General features: G+C 35.1%; 1 protein-coding gene across 2 annotated transcripts in view; it reads left to right on the top strand.

The window, feature by feature from the left end:
- The window catches only part of IFT57 (intraflagellar transport 57), a 60,279-nt gene that overhangs the window by 3,775 nt on the left and 35,273 nt on the right, over positions 1–21,231 (top strand). The window contains exons 3-5 of one of the 2 annotated variants that reach the window (XM_003825059.4): positions 11–129; positions 4,656–4,746; positions 12,000–12,068. In XM_003825059.4, coding sequence (XP_003825107.3) covers positions 11–129; positions 4,656–4,746; positions 12,000–12,068 — 279 coding nt within the window. Of the gene's footprint in view, positions 1–10; positions 130–2,380; positions 3,399–4,655; positions 4,747–11,999; positions 12,069–21,231 lie in introns of those variants that run through there. The other variant, XM_063602887.1, reaches the window with a different exon arrangement.

The following is a 21,231-nucleotide window of genomic DNA, read 5'->3' as shown; positions in this document are numbered from 1 at the left end:
TGTTTTTCAGGGAAGAACTGCAGATTTTCCTCCTTCAAAATTAAAGTCAGGTTATGGAGAACATGTATGCTATGTTCTTGATTGCTTCGCTGAAGAAGCATTGAAATATATTGGTTTCACCTGGAAAAGGTAAACATTACCCACCCTGATAATAGTAATTTTATGGGCATAGCATTTGCCTCTGAGGGTACAGAGCTGTTCAACTGAACATAAAAGAATTATTCCTTTTGACTATTCTAAATTGAAAATACCACAGATAATTAAGAAAAGCCAGTATAGACAAAATTAGAATGTCTCGTGTCTTCAAAACTAATTCTGAAGTAATGTGTTACATATTATTATGCCCTTTTCCTGTTCAAATATGTAATTATTAAAGGTTTAACTGTGACTACATATCTTTGTAAATACTGGACAATTTTTTTAAAGTCTCTTGTACATATGTTCACACACACAAACATAGTATATACACAGAGGGAACTGATAGCTACAGATTTAAGGAAAAATGGAAATTAATACAGTACTTTAAGTGGGATTTTCTCCTTTGCTAGTAGTTACTGGGCAAGAATAATACTGAAGAAACTACCTGACACTCTCCTAGACATTGTTCATTGCTTTTGTGTCCAAACTGACAGTGCTTTATTTCTATTATTATATTATATTATATTATATTTATCCTATGGTATAAAATTGTTCTTTACTATTCTGACATTCTTGCTAGAAATCATGAAATCTTCACAAGTACTCTGTTAGCATAATGCTTGGTGTATCTTAGATGTTTAATAGATATTGAGCATATGGATGAAATAGAACATTTGGAAACTCAATTTATAGAGATTATAATTAGAAAACATAAATTTTATGCTTTGCAGTTTGGGATTATTAATAGGTTAGAATGTAGAAGGCACTATTCAGGTAAAATGCGAGTAAGCAGTGTTTTTTTTTTTTTTAATTAGAACTAACTTCTGTAGAAAGATATATATATATATACACACACACACATATATATATTATTCCCTGTTAATAACATTTTAATGTATATTCAATTATATTCTTTTAGATATAATCTCCCTATTAAGTTTAATAACTTCCTTGAATTAGGTTATCATTGGGATGAGCCATATGAAATTACTCATATTCATCTATTTTTAAACTAAAAAATGGCAATTTCATATGCTTCAATCCAAACATTATTATTTAGTACAATATAAAGAATGGCTACATGGTCCATAATACTTTATTAAATTTCAAGAGAAGATAAGTTATGAGATGTGCTGCTGTATTTAGCATTTTAAAAAACTGCTAAATTCATAGACTAATATATTCTAAATTCACCAGAAGCTATGGTGTAATATCTCAACCACTATTCTATTTTGCACTTCCTTTGTTTCTCAGCACATCTTATTCCTGGCCTATGTATTGTAATTTGGATAATTTATTTTTTAGTTTTAATTGGCACATAACTGCAAATTTTGGAGTACAATGTGATGTTTCGATACATGTGTACAATATACAATGATCAAGTTAGTGAAATTAACATATTCATCATTTCAAACGTTTATCATTTTATTGTGGCAAGAAAATTCCAAATCTCTATGAGCTATTTTCAAATATATATTATTGTTAATTAATATATAATATTGTTAACTGTAGTCACCCTGCTGTGCATTGAACACTAGAACTTATTCCTCCTAACTGTAACTTTGTACTCACCCACTTTGACCAACTTCTTCCTATTCTCCCTTCCCCCTACCCTTCCCATCCTATGGTAACCACTATTATACTCTCTACTTCTATGATATTTGTCTTTCTGTGCCTGGCTTATTTCACTTGACATAGTGTCCTCCATGCTTATACAGGTTGCTACAAATGACAGAATTGCATTCTCTTTTATGGTTGAATGGTATTCCACTGTGAAAATATACCACATTTTCTATTCAACCTTTGATGGATACTTAGGCAGATTCCGTATCTTGAGTATTGTGAATAGTGCTGCAATAAACATGGGAGTGCAGATATCTCTAACATACCGATTACATTTCTTTTGGATATATATCATCAGTAGTGGGATTGTTGGATAATAGAGTAGTGCTATTTTTAGTTTTTTGAGGCATCTCCATAGTGTTCGCTATAGTGTCTGTACTAATAATTTACATACCTACCAATAGTGTTCAAGGGTTACCCCTTCTCCATATCCTCAGCAGCCTTTGTTATTTTGGGGGGCGAGGGGTTGGGTAATAGCCATTCTAACTGGGGTGAGATGATATCGTGGTTTTGATTTGCGTTTCCCTGATGATTAGTGATGTCAAGCATTTTTGCATATATCTGTTGGCTGTTTCTACGTATTTTTTGAGAAATGTCTATGAAGATCTTTTGCCCATTTTAAAAATTAGACTAGTTTTTTTGTTGTTTTGCTATTGAGTTGCTTGAATTTCTTGTACATACTGGATGTTAAGTTCTTGTCAGATGGGTAGTTTGCAAATATTTTCTCCCATTCTGTGGGTTGTCTCTTCACTCTTTTGATTGTTTCCTTAAGTTTGATGTAATCGCGTTTGTCTATTTTTGCTTTTGTTGCCTGTGCTTTTGAGGTCTTATCCAAAAAATTCTTGCCCAGACCAATGTCATGAAGTGTTTTCTTCCACGTTTCCTCTAGTAGTTTCAGTTTCAGATTGTATATTTAAGTCTTTAATCCATTTTGAGTTGGTTTTTATAAGTGGTTAGAGGTAAGGGTCTAGTTTCATTCTTTTGCATGTGGATATCCAGTTTTCCCACTATTTATTTTTCTTTTTTTGTTTTTTAGCACCATTTATTGAAGAGACTGTGACTTGGATAACTTATAAGGACTGTGTTTAAATGAGGAATAAAAGGAGGGAGCTGAAAAGTAGTCAACATTAGAGAATATGTCAGCTCTGTAACATGTAAATGAGATAGACGTTACATATAGATGAATTTTTTATATATCTAAATGTCAAAATGAATCCTAGAAGAACATTGCCTTTGAGATATTTTCGAATTCTAATTAATGAAAAATTAGGCAATTTATTATTTAAGATGATTGATTTAGTTCACAGTATTTTGCATATTAGTAAATGTTGATTTTTGTATTTTTTTAATATGATTGAGGCATGGGTTTTCGTTTTTAAGACAGGGTCTCACTCTGTCGCCCAGGCTGGAGTGAACCTCTGCCTGCCGGGCTCAAGCGATCCTCCCATCTCAGCCTCCCGCATAGCTGGGACTACAGGTGCACACCACCACTCCCAGCTAATTTTTTATTTTTTTTGTCAAGACAGGGTTTCACCATGTTGCCCAGGCTGGTCTCAAACTCCTGGTCTCAGACAGTCCACCTACCTTGGCCTCCCAAAGTGCTGGGATTATAGATGTGAGCCATCACACCCAGCCAGGTACATGTTTTTAATACAAGTTTTCTCTCTAGCTTTGTTACTGGATTAAAAAAAGGAAAAAAAATATGTTTTCATAAATAAGCCCAAATACATTGAAGTACTTTTAATATAGGAAATGTGTCATTAATCTTGATGAATAAATGATTTTTTTCAAAGTTTAATGTTAGGATCACTAATTAGATTTTGGAAATAAGAAGAAAGCTGGAATCCTTCTTATTACCTATGTTAAAATAAACTTCAGATTGATCAAAGATGTAAATATGAAAAGTAAAACTATTAGAAGTATTAAAAGACCAGAGGAGTATAGAGGTTGTGGTATGACAGAAAGCCTCCAATATATGATGTTAAAGCTAGGGTCTGTGTAGGAAAAGGTTACCAACTCTGTCTAAGAAGAACTGCAACAATCTTGAATAGCCAAGATTGTAAGTAATACACTAGGGGAACAATGTTTGAGAGGTTAGGAAAAACATTAATTTTCTTAATATACAAAAAGCCAAAAAGTAAATAGTATAAATAGACATTTCACCAAAAAAGAAGTGCAAATAAGCAATTAAAATATGACAAGATATTCAATCACTTTCATGCTAAAGAAATGCAGTTAAAACAAGAATGAGATTTTTTTTCACTTGGTTGATTGGCTAAAATTAAAGTTTGTATTATATATCATATTGGTGAATATATGGAGATGGAGTCGCTCTCCTTCAGTATTGTTTGGAGTCTAAATTAGGGTAACATTTTGGAAGCCAATTTTGGCAGTATATAGCAAAACAATACTGTACAAAGTTGTTTACCCTGCCATTTCACTTGAACAAATTTATTCTAAATGGTATGTGTAATGATAAATGTACAAAGATGATCTTTGCAATATTGTCCAGCAAAATAATTAGAAACCTCTATGTTCAGTCATAGGCTGCCAGTTACATTAATTATGGTATTGATTGTTCAACGAAATACAGTGCTTGTATGTAAAAAATAATGAGAAATACATGTGTATTTAAATGTGGTGTATTAGTGAGAAGCATTAAGTTGGATAACACCATGCATAGTATCATCTCATTTTTTATAAATTTGGAGATAAACACTTTTGCTTTTTACATAGAAAGTTTTAGGAAAAATACATGAAACATTTAACAGTGATTATGGAAGCGGAGTGAAAAAGGACAAAACCTGGCATAGAGGACATGATATTTGCATTATGATTTTTTTGTCTTACTAAATATTAAAATTATCACCTCATGTTTAATCTTGTTATTTTAGGCCAATATACCCAGTAGAAGAATTAGAAGAAGAAAGTGTTGCAGAAGATGATGCAGAATTAACATTAAATAAAGTGGATGAAGAATTTGTGGTATGTGTGTAGCTAAACTTTCTGTTCATTTTCACCTTTCGGCCACTTCCCATTCTCTTAATTTCCCCCAGACTTCCATTATCTGGAATATATTTTATTTCATTGTTTCTAAAGAAGAAAAGCTTTTAAATACAGTGCTGAGTATCATCATTTAGACCTTTGGTTAAGTTAATGTTTGTATTCTCTAATGATTGAGGTCTGAATTTTAGCAGAGGTTCTTGAACTGTTCAGGGAAATATATACCACTAGTTATATGAGTAAATACTTTATTAACCATTCATGATGTTAAATAGACTGTGACTAATAAAGAATTTAAAACAGAACAAAAGAATTTAGGATTAATAAATTCTGCTTTATACGCATACCATTCATTTCTAAGGAATTCCTTTATTCATCTACAATTAGGATGAGTAGGAATTTTTTAATGCTTTTAAATGATCAACATTATTTAAGTTGTTTGGCAGAATCTGCACCTTTTTACATGTTTTACATGCCATCCATAGTGTGCAGCTAAAGATGACAGAGACAAAATAACTTTTTCTCAAGATAATTCTGAGAACTAGAATTAGATTGACCCTGGTATTTTAGGAAGTGTGCATGTGATTTGAAGCAGAAATGGTTGGGGGAAAAAAAAAACTTTATAGTATACAGCTGACCCTTGAGCAATGTGGGGGTTATGGGCATCGGCCCCCACACAGTTGAATATCCACATATAACTCTGGACTCCCAAAAACTTTACTAATAGCCTACTGTTGACTTGAAGCCTTACCAATAACATAAAGAGTTAACACATATTTTGTATATGTATTATATACTGCATTCTTACACTAAAAGTAAGCTAGAGAAAAGAAAATGTTACTAAGCAAGCCATAAGGGAGAGAAAACATACATACTATTAAGTGGAAGTAGATAATCATAAAAGTATCTTCCCTGTCTTCATATTGAGTAGCCTAACGAAGAAGAGCAAGAGGAAGGGTTGGTCTTGCTGTCTCAGGGGTGGCAGAAATGAAAGAAAATTTATATTTAAGTGGACCCATGCAGTTCAAACCCGTGTTGTTCAAGGGTCAACTATATTTTGCTGTCATAAACCAATTTAAATTTTTAGGTGATTTTTAAAATCAATAGATAATTAGTTTAAAATAAGTAAGTAATTGAAGTTTGGCATTGAGGTTAGTATAGTATTTAAGTTAGTATATGCTATGGAGGTTTTAATCACTGCATAATTTTAATAGCAAATGCTGAAAAATAACTATTAAATAGATTAGATGCTATCTGAATAGGGTATTATATAGCCATTTGTATTAGTCCATTTTGTGTTGCTGTAAAGGAATACTTGAGGCGCTGGGTAAGTTATAAAGAAAAGAAGTTTATTTTGGCTCACAGTTTTGCAGACCATACAAGAAGTGTAGCACCAGCATCTGCTTCTGGTGAGGGCCTCAGGAAGCTTACAGTCATGGTAAGACAAAGTGGGAGCGGCACCTCACATGGCCAGAGAAGAAGCAGAGGAGGGGAGAAGGACCAGAGACAGAGGAGGGGACATATATCCAAACTGTATCACCATTGAAAATTGTTGGGTGGGCATGCTGGCTCATACCTGTAATCCCAGCACTTCAGGAGGCGGTGGGAGGATTGCTTCAGGCCAGGAGTTTGAGACTAACCTAGGCAATAGAGTGAGTCCTCATCTCTACCAAAAGGAAAAAAGAAAAAAATGCCAGGCATGGTGATTGCTTCAGGCCAGGAATTTGAGACCAACCTGGGCATTATAGTGAGTCCTCATCTCTACCAAAAAGAAAAAAATGCCAGGCATGGTGGTGCATGCCTGTAGTCCTAACTACTCAGGAGGCTGAGGTGGGAAGATCGCTTGAGCCCAAGAGTTTGAAAGTGCAGTAAGCTGTGATCATGCCACTCCACTACAGCCTGGGTGACAGAGCAAGACCCTGTCTCTACAAAAAATGTTTACAAAGTTTACAAAGAAAAATACAAAGTTACTGACATGGGAATGTAACTTATACTATATGCTATAAAATTAACTGAGATGATTCCAAATTTTATGTTGATATAACATTAACTATGTAAAATATGTTAAAAATAAATATATTAGCATTAATTATGGGTAGGAGAATTATGGATGATTGTTTTCTATGCTTTGTATTTTTAAGGTTTTCAACATGTATTTTTAACAGCAATGTAAATAAACATTATTTAATATATGTAAAAAAAGATGACTGTCATTTACAGAAGGAAAAAGACCATGGTAAAACTTATCAGTTTAAAAGATATTTTTTAATGTGATGGATTTTAAAAGTCAAGACAAAGATATATTCATTCATTCCGCATATACTTACTGAGTACTTGTTATGTAGCAGGCAGTGGCCAAGGCCCTGACTGTGTAGCATGTGCCAAAGCTTTGAAGGCAGAAAGAAACTTAGCATGATCAAGGAACTTAGAGAAAACTACTGGGGCCAGAGCTCCTAAGTGAGGGGGAGGGTGGCATAAGATTAACTGGGAAGACAGACCAAGTTCAGATTGTTTTGGGCATGAAAAGTAGTTTAGGCTTTATTTTTTGTGTAACAGATCTTTCCATTCAAGCTCAGAAATTAAGTACTCATATATTCCTAGTTGTTCACCTTATTTATTCCCTCATCTTGTCGTCTTAATAACTATTTAATAGTTATGAATAGTTTATGAACAGATACCTGGTTCTAGTACATTAACATTTAACTTCAAAGGCATATCACTAAGAACTGCTAGTCTGAGGAATAAAAAAACAAACCCACTAGTCAGGAGAAAAATATCTGCAAGCGCAGAAACCATGTGTAATTTTTCTTATTGTTGTGTCTCCAGCTTATTGTGCAGGGCCTGGTGCATAGTACATACTCATTAAATATTTGACCATAAAATCAAACTGTCAGCACATCGTTGTATAACATTTAGAAACTATAGCTCATTTTAAAGCTAGGAACCCTTTAAAGTTCAAGGCACCATTATTGGGGGTGTGAATTTAGAGAAATATACTGGAAAGCAGCCTCTTCACACATTTCTTCCCAGCCATGAGGGTAAAGACCTTCTACTATCATAAGAGCAAACTGAAGGCCTTCCTCAAAGGGATTGGCCCTGAGGCTATTCATTCCCTTGCATCAAGTCTCTTGAATTTCTTCTTTATTGTCATCATATTATTCTAAGGAGCCCTCTTTTACTTCTACTCCTCTCTTTAAGGAGGACTGGGTCACCACCAAGAAGACTTTTGATGGTGGGATAACATGATTCTGTTGTCTGAGTTTGTGGCATTGCTCAAGGATGGTAAAGGTTGGCCAGGTGTGGTGGCTTACACCTGTAATTCCAGCACTTTGGGAGGCTGGGGTGGGCAGATCACTTGAGGGTAGGAGTTTGAGATTAGCCTGGCTAACATGGTGAAACCCCATCTCTACAAAAATACAAAAATTAGACAGGCATGGTGGTGTGTGCCTGTAGTCCCAGCTACTCGGGAGACTGAGGCAAGAGAATTGCTTGAACCCGGGAGGTGGAGGTTGCAGTGAGCCAACATTGCACCACTGCAGTCCGGCCTGGGCAACAGAGTGAGACTCTGTCTCAAAAAAAAAAAAAAAAAAAAAAAAAAAAAGATTATTTCTGACAGTCAAAGTTCTGCTATAATCATCTAGAAACTAGAAACTTTTAATTTTGAACTGCCCATATCAAGTTAGGACACATTAATAATTATTTTTATAAATATGTTGGGGTCATAACACAAAATATTCCCACCTATTGTATGTAATCATATCCATAGTAATTGGCAGTCAGAATTAAGAAGGCATATTAGACAAATAGTAGGAAATTTTTGAGTGCCTTCTGAATTACTGAGATTAGAATCCTATTGTATTCTAATAGTTTACAAAACAATTTTCTAAGCCTGTTTACATTTGAATTGCTCTTGAATGCTCTCTTAATACTTAGTAACTTAATCCTTTTTCTATGAATTAGTTTGAGTTCTTCAGAGGAATAGAACCAATAGGAGGTACACACACACACACACACATAGAAAAAGACTAAGGAATTGGCTCACATGGTTCTGGAGGCTGAGAAGTCCCAAGATCCGCAGCTATCAAGCCGGAGACCCAGAAGAGCTGATGGTAGTCCCAGTTTGAGTCTGAAGGCCTGAGGACCACGAGAGCTGAGCTGATAGTTTGTTTCAGTCTGAGTCAGAAGGCAAGAGAAGACTAATGTCTTTAGTGACAATGAGGCAAAGATAATACATTCTCTTTCTCAGCTTTTTTGTTCTATTCAGCCCTTCAGTGGATTGAATAAAGCCCATCCGCATTGGTGATAGCAACCTGCTTTACTCAGTCTACTGATTCAATTATTTTTCGCATCCAGAAACACCCTCATAGACACACTCTGAATAATGTTTAACTAACACCAAGGCACCTTGTGGCTCAGTCAAATTGACACATAAAATTTACCATCAAAAGTCGACCCCTTGTCAAGTTACCATCCATGTACATCTTCTTAAACCATAATCTTCAAATAAAGACCATACGTAGCATGGTTATAATTTCATCTAATAGAATGTAACTGCTCTGCATACAACAGATGTTGCTCTAATTCCTTCTCCACAAGAGGAGATAAAGTCCATAAGTGATATTTACTCTTCTCCCTGATATCACTTAAATATTATAATATTAAAAGTAATAATACTTAAATAGTGTGATATAAAGTCAGTACATCTATGTTACATGATAACAAAAGAGTAAAGAATAAGAGTAAAGAAAACAAAAATACATACGAATATATTCATAACAATTAGGAAATATTCATAACAATCACAATTCTCATTTCTGTAACTGGTCACATGCTTGTAGTTTGTGTTTATAACTACCATCTTTCACTACCTATTCTGTATTCCCCTTGCCTTCAGTAAGCACCTCAGCTGGTTTCAGTTCTTTACCTGGTGGGGTGACTCAGACGTTTATTCCTGAAGTGTCTGGGCCATTAAGTAGACCTGCCTGGATTTGGTTGTTGTAGTTTTCTGTTGATTTTTAGTCACAGGGCATGGTAATACCATGCCTTAAAGGATCTCCTGTATTTTAGAATACTCTTCCTTCCATTTTGGAGTAGTCCAGTGTCCTGTTAATAGGATCAATCATGCCAGCCAGTACAGTAATTGGCTTCTTTGCCATGTTGATTCAGAGGTATGAGGAGCCCAAAGTGGCCAGGTAGCAGTCTTAATTTCTGTTCAATCAAATCATTGTTGTATCTTCTGGTTGAAGAATTCTTCCTTTTGGAACTAAGACCTCTATGCCAGCAAAGCATAAGGTCATGGGAACAGGAAGCAAGAATTTTGCTAGTGGGCTGCTAGGGGTAATAGCAAGTGATTCCACTCCATTTCCACCCCTTGATTCCTGGACCTGTAAATCCTGGCTGTAGGAGAAACAGCACCATATATTGGTTGCTGATTCGTTCCAGTAACTACTATTAAAGCTTTTTACCTATTGGTGTTCAGTCCAGTATAGTTTAACAAGTATCTATTGATTGGTTATGTAAACAGTACTGATCAGGTTATTGTAAAAGCATTAGAAACTTGTCTCTTCTCCCATGAGCATTGAGTCATTGGCATTTGAATCATTTACTCTGGTTGTTAAGTAGACTCTTACTAGTGCAAACATAGACTAGACTAAGCCATTTGTCAAAAGTGTATACCTCTGCTTCAGTTTTAAGATATAAAGTGATCACTTTTGTCTGCACTTCTGTCCTACTACCCCACTCTAAAAAAAGTAAATGTCACTTGAGTGTATAGAATCTACATTTATGTTGTTTACTATTTTACTAAAATCTTTCTGGTTTTCCAAGGTTTAGCATAGTTCTCATAGCTTACCTTAGTTGCCCCACCCCTATAGTTGCTTTTTTTTTTTTCTTTTGAGACGGAGTCTCGCTCTGTCGCCCAGGCTGGAGTGCAGTGGCACAATCTCGGCTCATTGCAAGCTCCGCCTCCTGAGTTCATGCTATTCTCCTGCCTCAGCCTCCCGTGTAGCTGGGACTACAGGCGCCCGCCACCACGCCCGGCTAATTTTTTGTATTTTTAGTAGAGACAGGGTTTCACTGTGTTAGCCAGGATGGTCTCGATCTCCTGACCTCGTGATTCGCCTGCCTCGGCCTCCCAAAGTGCTGGGATTACAAGCATGAGCCATCGTGCCCGGCCAACCCCCATAGTTTCTGAGGAGATATGGGATAGAGCCTTAGAATTTGCATTCTAAGGAGTACCTAGGTGATGCTGATACTGCTGCTCTCAGAACCATACTTGGAGAACCAGTATCTTACATATTTATAAATTGTTGAAGTTAAGAATTATCTTTGAAATCTACTACAGCTTTGTATAGTTCTACATATGGAAGTGTTCACCAACTGACATTCTCTTTTTTCCTTATAAAATCATGACTTGAGGACCCAGTTCCATTGGCTTTATTATCGTGTCCTTAAGGTTGAAATATCCTTGTTAAATTTTTGTTACTTACTATGGCACTTGTCACCACAAAGACATATGAAGAAAAGGGGAGCTCATGTTTTGTCCTACATGCTCATAGAACCTGCTCAGACTCCATATTTACTGCATATTGGGGAGGGAGTTGGCTCTCAAAGGGTCACTTTCTACCCCTGCCCTCTACATCCAATTGGTCTGCAGATTAGGATTAGCTTGGCATCCACCTATACTATCCTTTTTAATAGATTTAAGTACCATGGACCAACCAGTACTGGTAACCATTATTTTATCAAGCTTGAACATACCAGAGATGAGATGTCAAAAATATGTATCAATGTGATTGGTCAGAGCAAATGAGAATATTCTCTGTCAGCCTCTCATTTTTGTCCATTTCAGTTATATTGCTCAAAAATATCCATTAATTCCCTCTATACCAAATATGCCAGCCACTTGGGTTTGTTTCTTGCCCTGTTTTTATATTTATCTGTAGTTCTGTAGCAATGGCTCCCTTCCTTTCCCTCCCCCAGTTTTTTTCCTTTCTTTATTGACTACAAAAATGGTTCTATTTAAGTAGTAGTACCATCAAAACCTCAAAAAACAGATGAACTGTTAATAATATTGTGCCCTACTTTATGCACATGTTCACTAGGCTTTTAAATACCCTTTTCTACACTAGTCTTTATATCAAGCTTAATATAGCTTAGTATAGCATATAGGTGGAAACTGGAAATATATTTTTAATTATAATTTTTAATAATTTTTTAAAAATTTATTTTCTAAGGAAGAAGAGACAGATAATGAAGAAAACTTTATTGATCTCAACGTTTTAAAGGCCCAGACATATCACTTGGTAAGTTTCATCAGATACATGCAGGACCAACAAGCAATCAATGTACATGTTCTGCTGGAAATTTAAATGAGTAGAAACCGTTGTTGCCCATTGTTTTGTATGCTGTTTCAAAAGTAGCTCTCAAAATTGCTTTCCTATATATAAAATGTTATAATTATAGCAAATATAAAAATCCAGAGGAGTGAGTGAGGCAGCCTTCTGTCTGTATCATGGAAAATTGACATAGTGCTACTCATGCAGACTGAAAATAATTTGCCTGGTGACATTTTTTATTATGAAAAGACATCAAATATTCTATTTCAAGTTATTTTCCATTTTAATAGGCCAAGATTTAATGATCTTGATTATAGGAAAATATTTAAATTGTAGCTCTTTAAATAAAATGGATTAAGACTGGTAGGTATATGAATAAGTAATCAGACATTGCTTTAAGTCTGTTTTAATTATGAAATAAATCTGGTCTATAAAAGTACATATACAATGAGATATTTCAGATATATATGATATTTTTACATTCACCATATATATTATATATCAATATATATTATTTATATATAAATATATTTATAATATATTATAATATATATAAATATATATAATATACATTATAAATAATATACAATATATTATTTATAAGTAATATATAACATATACATATGTTAATATATTATATATAAATAATATATAATAATATATTAATATATATCAATAATATATAATAATATATAAATATATTATATATAAATAATATATTTATATATTATAAACTTAATATATTTATATATTATAAATAATATATAAATATATAATTATGTATTATAAATATATTAATATATAATAAATATGTTATATAAATATATGTTAAATTAATTAATATATAAATATATATTATATGCTATAATATTTTGTATATTATATAATATGTTATAATTTATATATTATATAATAGGTTATATATTAATCAAGGATATATACCTACTGTACCCTCAAAAAGTACATATGGAAAGTAATGCTCTATTAGCCCTTTATTTAATTTTTCTTATATGAATCCTCAAGACAAGTTTGGATCTAGTTTTGGTTTCATATCATGAAGATTTCCTTGACTACCCCTCCCCAGGATGATCTTTGTATTTATCATAATAATGAGGATTAATAATACTAAGGCATCAATACTGCCTTAGTATTATTAATCCTCATTGATGCCTTAGTGTTATTAATCCTCATTAGTTATTATTAATGATGCATATATGTGTCTGTGTTTTCTGCCCAACTTGAGATGTAATATAACGTTGTGGTCAACTTGCCTCAGTGTGTGACTTGACTCTAATACTTACTAGGATTCCAGATTTGGGCAAGTTTCCAAACTTCTTGTGCCTCATCTTCTTAAGCTGTAAATGAGATAAAAATATTACCTTTACCTTTGTCATAGGGTTTTTGAAAATTAAAAGAGTTACTACGTGTAAAACACTATAATAATATCTGTCACATAGAAAGTACTCAGCACTGGCAAAAACCAAAACCACATCTTTCCTCCATATTTCCCCGTCTGAAATCTGATTTGTAAGCTCCTTGATAACGGAGATAGCTATCCTTTTTAATATTCCCCGTAGTGTAACACAGAAGGTACTGAATAAAAACCTCTTAAATGAATGAAGGTATTTTTTATTGATCAATTGAAAATATATCAGAATAATATGTTAAAATTTAAATCTAAACTCTAGTTATATCAATACCTTACATTTGCAGATCGTTTTGTAGTTTTCAAGTACTTTAAAACACATTTCTTTACTGACCTTGTAAAGTATTTGGGTAGATGTTATCTCCATTTTACAAATATAAACACTGAAATTTATAACCTTGGGACAGTTTAATCTTTTAAGAAGCTAATAAATCACAGTACCTGAATTTAAACTGCATCTCCAAACTCCAAGTCTATTGCTTTTTCCGCTTTACCTCATAACAAGAGTTGAACAAGGTGTAGATATGTTTTGATTCCTGCCTTTAGCAAGTTGTAATTAGTAATGTTGGTGTTTACTTAATGTGTGTGTTGGAGATGATGATGACCGAGTGCTCCTCAAATGTGAGAAGAAAAATCAAAGTAGAGATGCACACAGTTATTCTTGGAAAGAAACTGTTGTTTGTGTTATTCATTCTTATATTGATGGTGTAAACAGAGAACTGTGAAGGCCACCTGGGATTCCTTCTGGACAAAGTAGTTTGAGTACTGAGAAGGAGCAAAGTAAATTAATTTGCTTCTGCCACTACACCAGTTCCTTATTGGTCCTGATTTCAATTTTTCATCGCAAACTACATGAGGAAGGGTTTTTCCAAATGGTGTTTTTGTAAATTATCTAAGTATTAGATTCTTTGGACAAAAATTATATAACATAACTCCTTTAGAGCTAAGACTATGTATAGTTGTATTTCCACAAGAGGAAGAAGAGTGAACACCAGGTGTTTGTGGATGGTCAACCATGGAGTACTAATGAGGCAGAAAACCCTTTCATATTTTAAAAAATCTGGCAAACTCATGATATTGCCCACTAAAGCCATCTGCCTGAGACAGCTGTGTCTGACTACAGCTTATGATGGTTTGGGCTGCTCTTTCCCCAAGACAAAATTGCTATATAGGTTAGTATCATAGATTTAAGATTTTATGTCTCATGCAGCAGGTGGACTCACAATGCAGAGGAAATATTATTTTAGGAAAGTTGAGCATGATGAATTCTTCACTAGAACAAAAACGATACATACTGTCAAGGAAAGTGACTTTCTAAATGTATATGTGACTGTGCAAGCCCAGCCGTGTGTGGATTGCAGCATTTTCTCCCTGTCTATGGTTTTAAAACAATAAGATGCTCCTCCAATCATTCTCTGTCCTCTCACCCACCCTACTTTATTTTTCCTCACAGACCCTGGTATTGCATTATATTTATTAATTACTGATTTATTGTTTCTGTCGCAACCACTGGAATGCAAACTCTGCTGGAGCAGGAGCTTTTTCACTGCTTTTTTCACCAGTGTCTTGTATGTAGGAGTTGCTCAATAATCAATAATATTGTATGAATACATGCCTGAATATGTGCTATTTTTGTACTTATGGTTTCATAGGCAATTTTCATAGAGAAAAGAACTTACTGACAATAATCATATCCTCTTCTGTGTACCATGTGGGCTAATGCAGGGAGAAATTACCTATATTCCTTCCTTTCATTAAATAAAGTGAAGTCTAGACCTTGAGAAGCATGCTCTTTAAGTATCATGATAATCCCAAGAGTTGGACCTACACAAGCATATTCCTGAGATTTGCAGTAAAATGAAGTGAGAATGCAAATGAAAAAGACATGTCATAAGCAGGTTGTGTTCTCTGGATGCAAACACTGAGACAGTTTGGAGTGCAAGTTGTTTATTAGAAATAGACACATGTGAAAGGAAGGGAGAGGAAAGCAGGATTGGGCAGAGGGAGAAGTCATGCTGCGATACGGGCCTGACAAAGATTGGCCAACCTGGTAGAGTCAAGAGTTGCCTGCTTAGCTCACCCCCTGGAGGCCAGTTGCCCTGGGAAGGGCATACTCCAGGTGAAATGGCTCTCTGCGGAAGCTGACAGCAGGAGACTGTCTGCTGGCCACATTCTCTGAAGCTCAGCAGCAAGATCTTCCTTGAAAGAGGTCCTGGTGACCCATCTTCCTAACTACCACAGCATAGTTGAAGCCTGTAACTGCTAACTTGAAGAATTTGTAAAGAGACACCATCTGCCCATTGACTAAATTTTAAATGTCTGCCTAAGTGGATCATGACACAGCAGTAGTTTCATGAACACTGAAAAAGATATGTTCCTCCTACTGATGATGAATGCTTATAACAATGACATTGGTTTGTTTTGGAATGAGTTGCTTTTCAGAACATTTATTTGAGGTTTAAAAAATATATTTAAAGTCATTCTGTGTGATTTTCCCCTCTAATTCCCTTACCCCAATTATGATTTTGCCAACAACTGCAATTAATGAGGCATTGCTTCATCTTCCACCATTTCATTTGTAATTTAATTACTTGAATTTTCAGATAGCTTTTCTTAGAAGGAAAGCATTACGAATGGATATTAGGCTTCAAGGCCAGTCCACAGAATTCCACGTTCTTTATGTCCCTCTGATTCCTGAGTGTTCTTGAAATCTGAAATTTAGCCAAAGCTACCCTAAGAGTGGCCATGAGAAAGGATACTGGTGCTGAATTAAAGTTCTGACAGTTGGGCTGGGCCTGTGATGTTTAGAAGTATAGTAGAATATTCAGCACTGTAGGGAGTGGGAGCAGGAAAGGAAGACTCTAGTGATGAGGTGGTAGCAAGGTGTGCTAGTCATTTCCATTTCTAATTTGCATATGTCAGTTGGGCACTGCTTGCATGTTCACAGTGGCTATGCCGTAATTATGAGTAGTCTTTGTATCTCCCTTCACCCTTGTGAAACTCAACAGAATCATGGCAACAGCCTTCTGGCAGCATAATGCAGATGTGTCATTCTCCTCCCCCAGTGAAAAAAAGAGGAGAGGGAGCTGTGCACTCTCTGAATTCTATTTTTAAATGCCCATCACTTCATTTCAAAACATTTTTTCATACATGCCATAGATACTATTCTTTCTTGAGATGCTAAATTTGAGGTTTTGGAAACCAAATCCTGAGTTACACAGTGTAAAACCAAGTATCTCAAAAGGTTTAAACACAATTGGTTTTTAATTACTTAGCAAGAAATTCATTATACCAAGTAAGAATGAGAGACTTTTTAGCTTAAAAGGCAAATGCTGAAAAGAAGTAAAAATATGGTCTTAGAGTAAAAATGTCATTTCAGATTTAGTTTAGAGTTTCATCTAGGCAAAACTGCAGTATTGTAATCAAAGAGAGGAAGAAGATGGATCTTTTTTGGTTAATATCTTAAATACTTTAATTTTTTAAATTTTACATATGTTTTATGTTTTTCTTTTAGATAAAATATTCTTACTGAGTAATCTAGGAGGAAAAACTGTTCTATGTACAGCTTGCCCTATCAGTTGCCATTAATTTTTGATTCCTGCTTAAGGAGAATGTTTTTTTCCTCTGCTTTCCTAAAACAGTTGAGTGTTAGGCCTCCTATCTGTGTTATGAGAGAAGTCTATGGTTGGTATTTCACAGGAGAAATTAAAATGCCACATGTTTGAGTGTGATGGGACACATTATGACTGAGTAAATGCTTTTATTTCTGTGGTAACTAACCCTTACCACCCCTATCAGTTTTACATCTGGAGGTGAATAGGAAATGTGGGCTAGAGAAAAAAGCTCTGCTTCTCACTGCTCAGTGGAGGCTCAAATGGCACTTCTTGCTGGGTGTAAAAGACAGTTTTGCTTGATCTTCAGTGTAGCTTTTCAACCCACTTTTGAAATAAGAGAGATCTTTATTTTCTTCTTGGTTTCATTGTGGGCCTAGCAAAAAGTAGGAAGCAAGGACTTTTCAAGGTCCCTTCCAGATCTGAGTCCATACCTTCAAGGTAGATTCAATGGCAGAAATAGCAGCCCGAGATGAATTCCTGACTCTGTGTCACTCGCCACATGACCATAGCAAGTTAATTAACTTCTATGACTCTGCTTTCTTATCTGGGAATGGGGCACAAATAATTCTACCCAGTCTTGTTTTGAGATTATTATAACCTAACCTGTGGACAGTACCTGACATTGTGCTGGCATAGAGTATGGGCTTCATGCATTTCTTATTTTGTATAATTTTTTACCTTTCCTAGAAACTGGAATTAGTTCTCAACATTCTTATGTGCCATAGAAGACTAGGAAAAGCCCCAGTCCCTCAATACAAAAAGTCCCTAGATTGTCATGAGTATTTTTGAGTAAGATACTTACATAGGATATAAGTTATCAAGAAGCTTGCATTTCTATGTAAATTGGGAAGCCCTGGTGATGTCATGGCTTTATTTTCATAATCTGTCACGTGGATTATTATTGAAGGCCCACTAGACTAAATTTGCTGTCACACAAGATCTCCCCTACAGAAATGACTCAAGGAGATCTGATGAAAAGTAATATAACGATTTTTTTAGATATTATTTGAGAGCTGTCATTCTATAAATAGGTAGGTTATAGTTCCTTCCATCAACACTAGTAGCAGATATTTATTATATAATTCAATATATTAAATGGGTACCAGACTATATACATTTTTTCAGTCTTCTATAACTTTGTATTTTTTAAACCCACCCATCTCTCAAACCCTCATCACCACTTACCACTTACCCCTGGCAATGTTAGTGCTTTGAATATATGTCTGATTCATCTTTACCCAGGCCATCTCGGTAGTCATTAAGACACGTGGATGCTGCCTTTGAAACATCTCCCATATCCATCCCTTCAGCTGTCTTGCAAGGCCGTGTTCTTTTCATCGCCTGTCTGGATTATATGACAGTAATGCTCTAAATAGTCTTTGGTCTTCCTCTTTCAATCCCACCCCCACTCTTTGTCACAATATTTTTCACCCTGCTACTCTGTCTGACTTACTGAAACATGGCTATTACAGGTCATTCTGAATTCAATGATTGATGGCTTTCATTGCCTACAGGTCCATTTATATAGAGTGTAGAGCAATAAAATTTTGATCTGGCTTTCAAGACCCTTAGCAATTTGACTGTTGTCTACACAGCTAACCTCATTTTCTTCTACAAACCCTTTATTCCAGTTAAATGGGTGCCCTCATAGGCTTTCAAACACCTTGTGAGCATATCTGCTCCCATCCAATGCTTCTCTTTCCTATTGTCTCTTTTCTAAAATACCTTCCCACTGTCTCTCTACCTGACTCAAATGTTCAAGGTTCAGCTCAAATTCTATCTCTTCTATCTCCTAAGTGACACTTCCCTTATCACCTTGCCCCATTTAGTCCCACAGCCAACCCAAAAATCTACAAAAACCCATAAATCTATAAAACATAACTAGCATGTTTTATTCGTGAGGATTATTGTTTTAGTCACTATTCCTGGACTGTAACAGTATGTGGAACATAGTGGGCACTAAGTAAATAGTTGTTGGATAAATATTAATAAATACAGTAATTGCACCTTGCCTATAACTTCTTGGCTTCTTTTTTGGCTGGAGGACAAAATTCATATTCCTTACCTTAGATTTGAAGTTCTTTCACAATGTACTTAACTCTTTTTTCCTCCCCAGTATTCACCTTTTTAAGCCCCTAGACTCTTTTCTCATTTTGATCTTCACAAGTTATATTCATTCCTATTTCAGTTTTTTGGCTTATGCCGTTTTCCTCACTGTAAACACTTGGCTTGTCTCTTTTCTGCCTGTCTATATCCCATACATTCTTGTTAGGCTAAACTTAAAACTCATTATTGCATTAAAACATACTTGTCTTTCTTATTCAGACTCCTACAGCATACCACCTGTACCAGCTAGTTTTTGGAAGTTAATCAAATTTTATTTTTACCTGCTTATTGAAAAAACTTTATTCTTTTTTAAAGTAAAATATGTTCTGTGGGATTTTTTAAAAAATGAAACAACAAAAGAGTATAAAGAAAAATGTGAAAAGTTTCCCAAATCTCAGCATTCAGATAGAAACATTGTACCCCTTTATTCATAATTAGCCCAAAGTTATGTAAGATGAGAACATTTGGAAGTGGTGTCTGAATGAAGGGTATATGGAAATTTTTTGTGTGATATTGATGCAACTTTTTATAAGTCTGAAAATATACACAGAAATTAACAAAGTAGTATAGAATCTATAAAATAATACAAATATGTGGTCATGTTAGTATATGAAGCAATGCAAATCAGTGAGGAAAACTGAACTGTTCAATTAAATGGTGAAGAGATAATAGGCTAATCCATTTGTAGAAAAGGCTGGATTCCTCCCTCATACATTACACCCAAATTAACTCCACATGGATCACAATAACAAATAATAAGGCACAAAAATAAAATAAAAACACGAGGCCGAGTGCAGTGACTCACGCCTCTAGCCCCAGCACTTTGAGGGCCATGGTAGGTGGATCACTTGAGGCCAGAATTTCAAGACTAGCTTGGCCAACATGGTGAAACCCCATCTCTACTAAAAATACAAAAATCAGCCAGGCATGGTGGTGCATGCCTGTAGTCCTAGCTACTTGGGAGGTTGAGGCAGGAGAATCACTTAAACCCTGGAGGCGGAGGCTGCAGTGAGCCAAGATCATGCCACTGCACTCCAACCTGGGTGACAGAGCGAGACCCTGTCTCAAAACAAAACAAAACAAGACACACACACGCACACACCAAACATGAGGAGTGACAAGTGTTATACTCATAGTTTGAAGTAGGCATAATTAAGCATGACAAGAAAATCAAAAACATAAAATACAAATCTGAATGCATAAAAATTAAAACTTTATATTACAGGAAAGCAGAGTGGGGAACACTGTTAAGTTAAAATACAAGTGATGAACTGGAGAAAAATAATTATAGCCTATGTGCAAAGGGTTGATAGACATGTGCTAAGGTGTTTTAGAGCTTGTGCTCTAGAGTAACACTGCCTGACCTACCAATCACCAGATGTGACATTGAAAAAGTCATGTTAACTATTCTGTGCCTCAGTTTCCTCACTTTAAAAGATGGTAATAAGACTCCCTGTTTCATGGTATTATTATTGGGCATTTAACCCATATGTAAAAGCATCTAGTACCATGTTTGGCATGTAATAGTAATGATAATAACTGCTAAAATATACCAGGGGTTAGTATGTATTATACACTGTGCAAGCCTTTTAAATACATTGTCTCATTTAATGCTCACAGCAACCCTTCCAATGAGGAAGGGTTATTCTCATTTTACAGATGGGTACTCTGAGATTTAGAGAGGTTATGTAACTTGACCAACAGCTAGTAAGTCATGGAGGTGGGATTTGAGCAAAGATGCGATTCCAGACCCATCCTCTTAACATTTACACCATGCTGTTGTGACTCTTAAGACAACTTAGTTCCCTTTTCCTTGAGTCTTGGGTAGTATTTAATCTTGAGAGTTAATTGGACTTTTAACACCCTCTCAGTAGGTATATGATATAAGCTCTTCAAATGAATCTGGACACTAGTATATCCATGAGGTTGCCATCTCATGTATATTTTTACAGAACATAGCCTTTCTTTGATGCTTGACCAAAGA

The sequence above is a fragment of the Pan paniscus genome, chromosome 2 (genome assembly GCF_029289425.2).
Source record: "Pan paniscus chromosome 2, NHGRI_mPanPan1-v2.0_pri, whole genome shotgun sequence".
In the NCBI taxonomy this organism is placed as follows: domain Eukaryota; kingdom Metazoa; phylum Chordata; class Mammalia; order Primates; family Hominidae; genus Pan; species Pan paniscus.
This window is presented reverse-complemented; position numbering and strand designations above follow the sequence as displayed.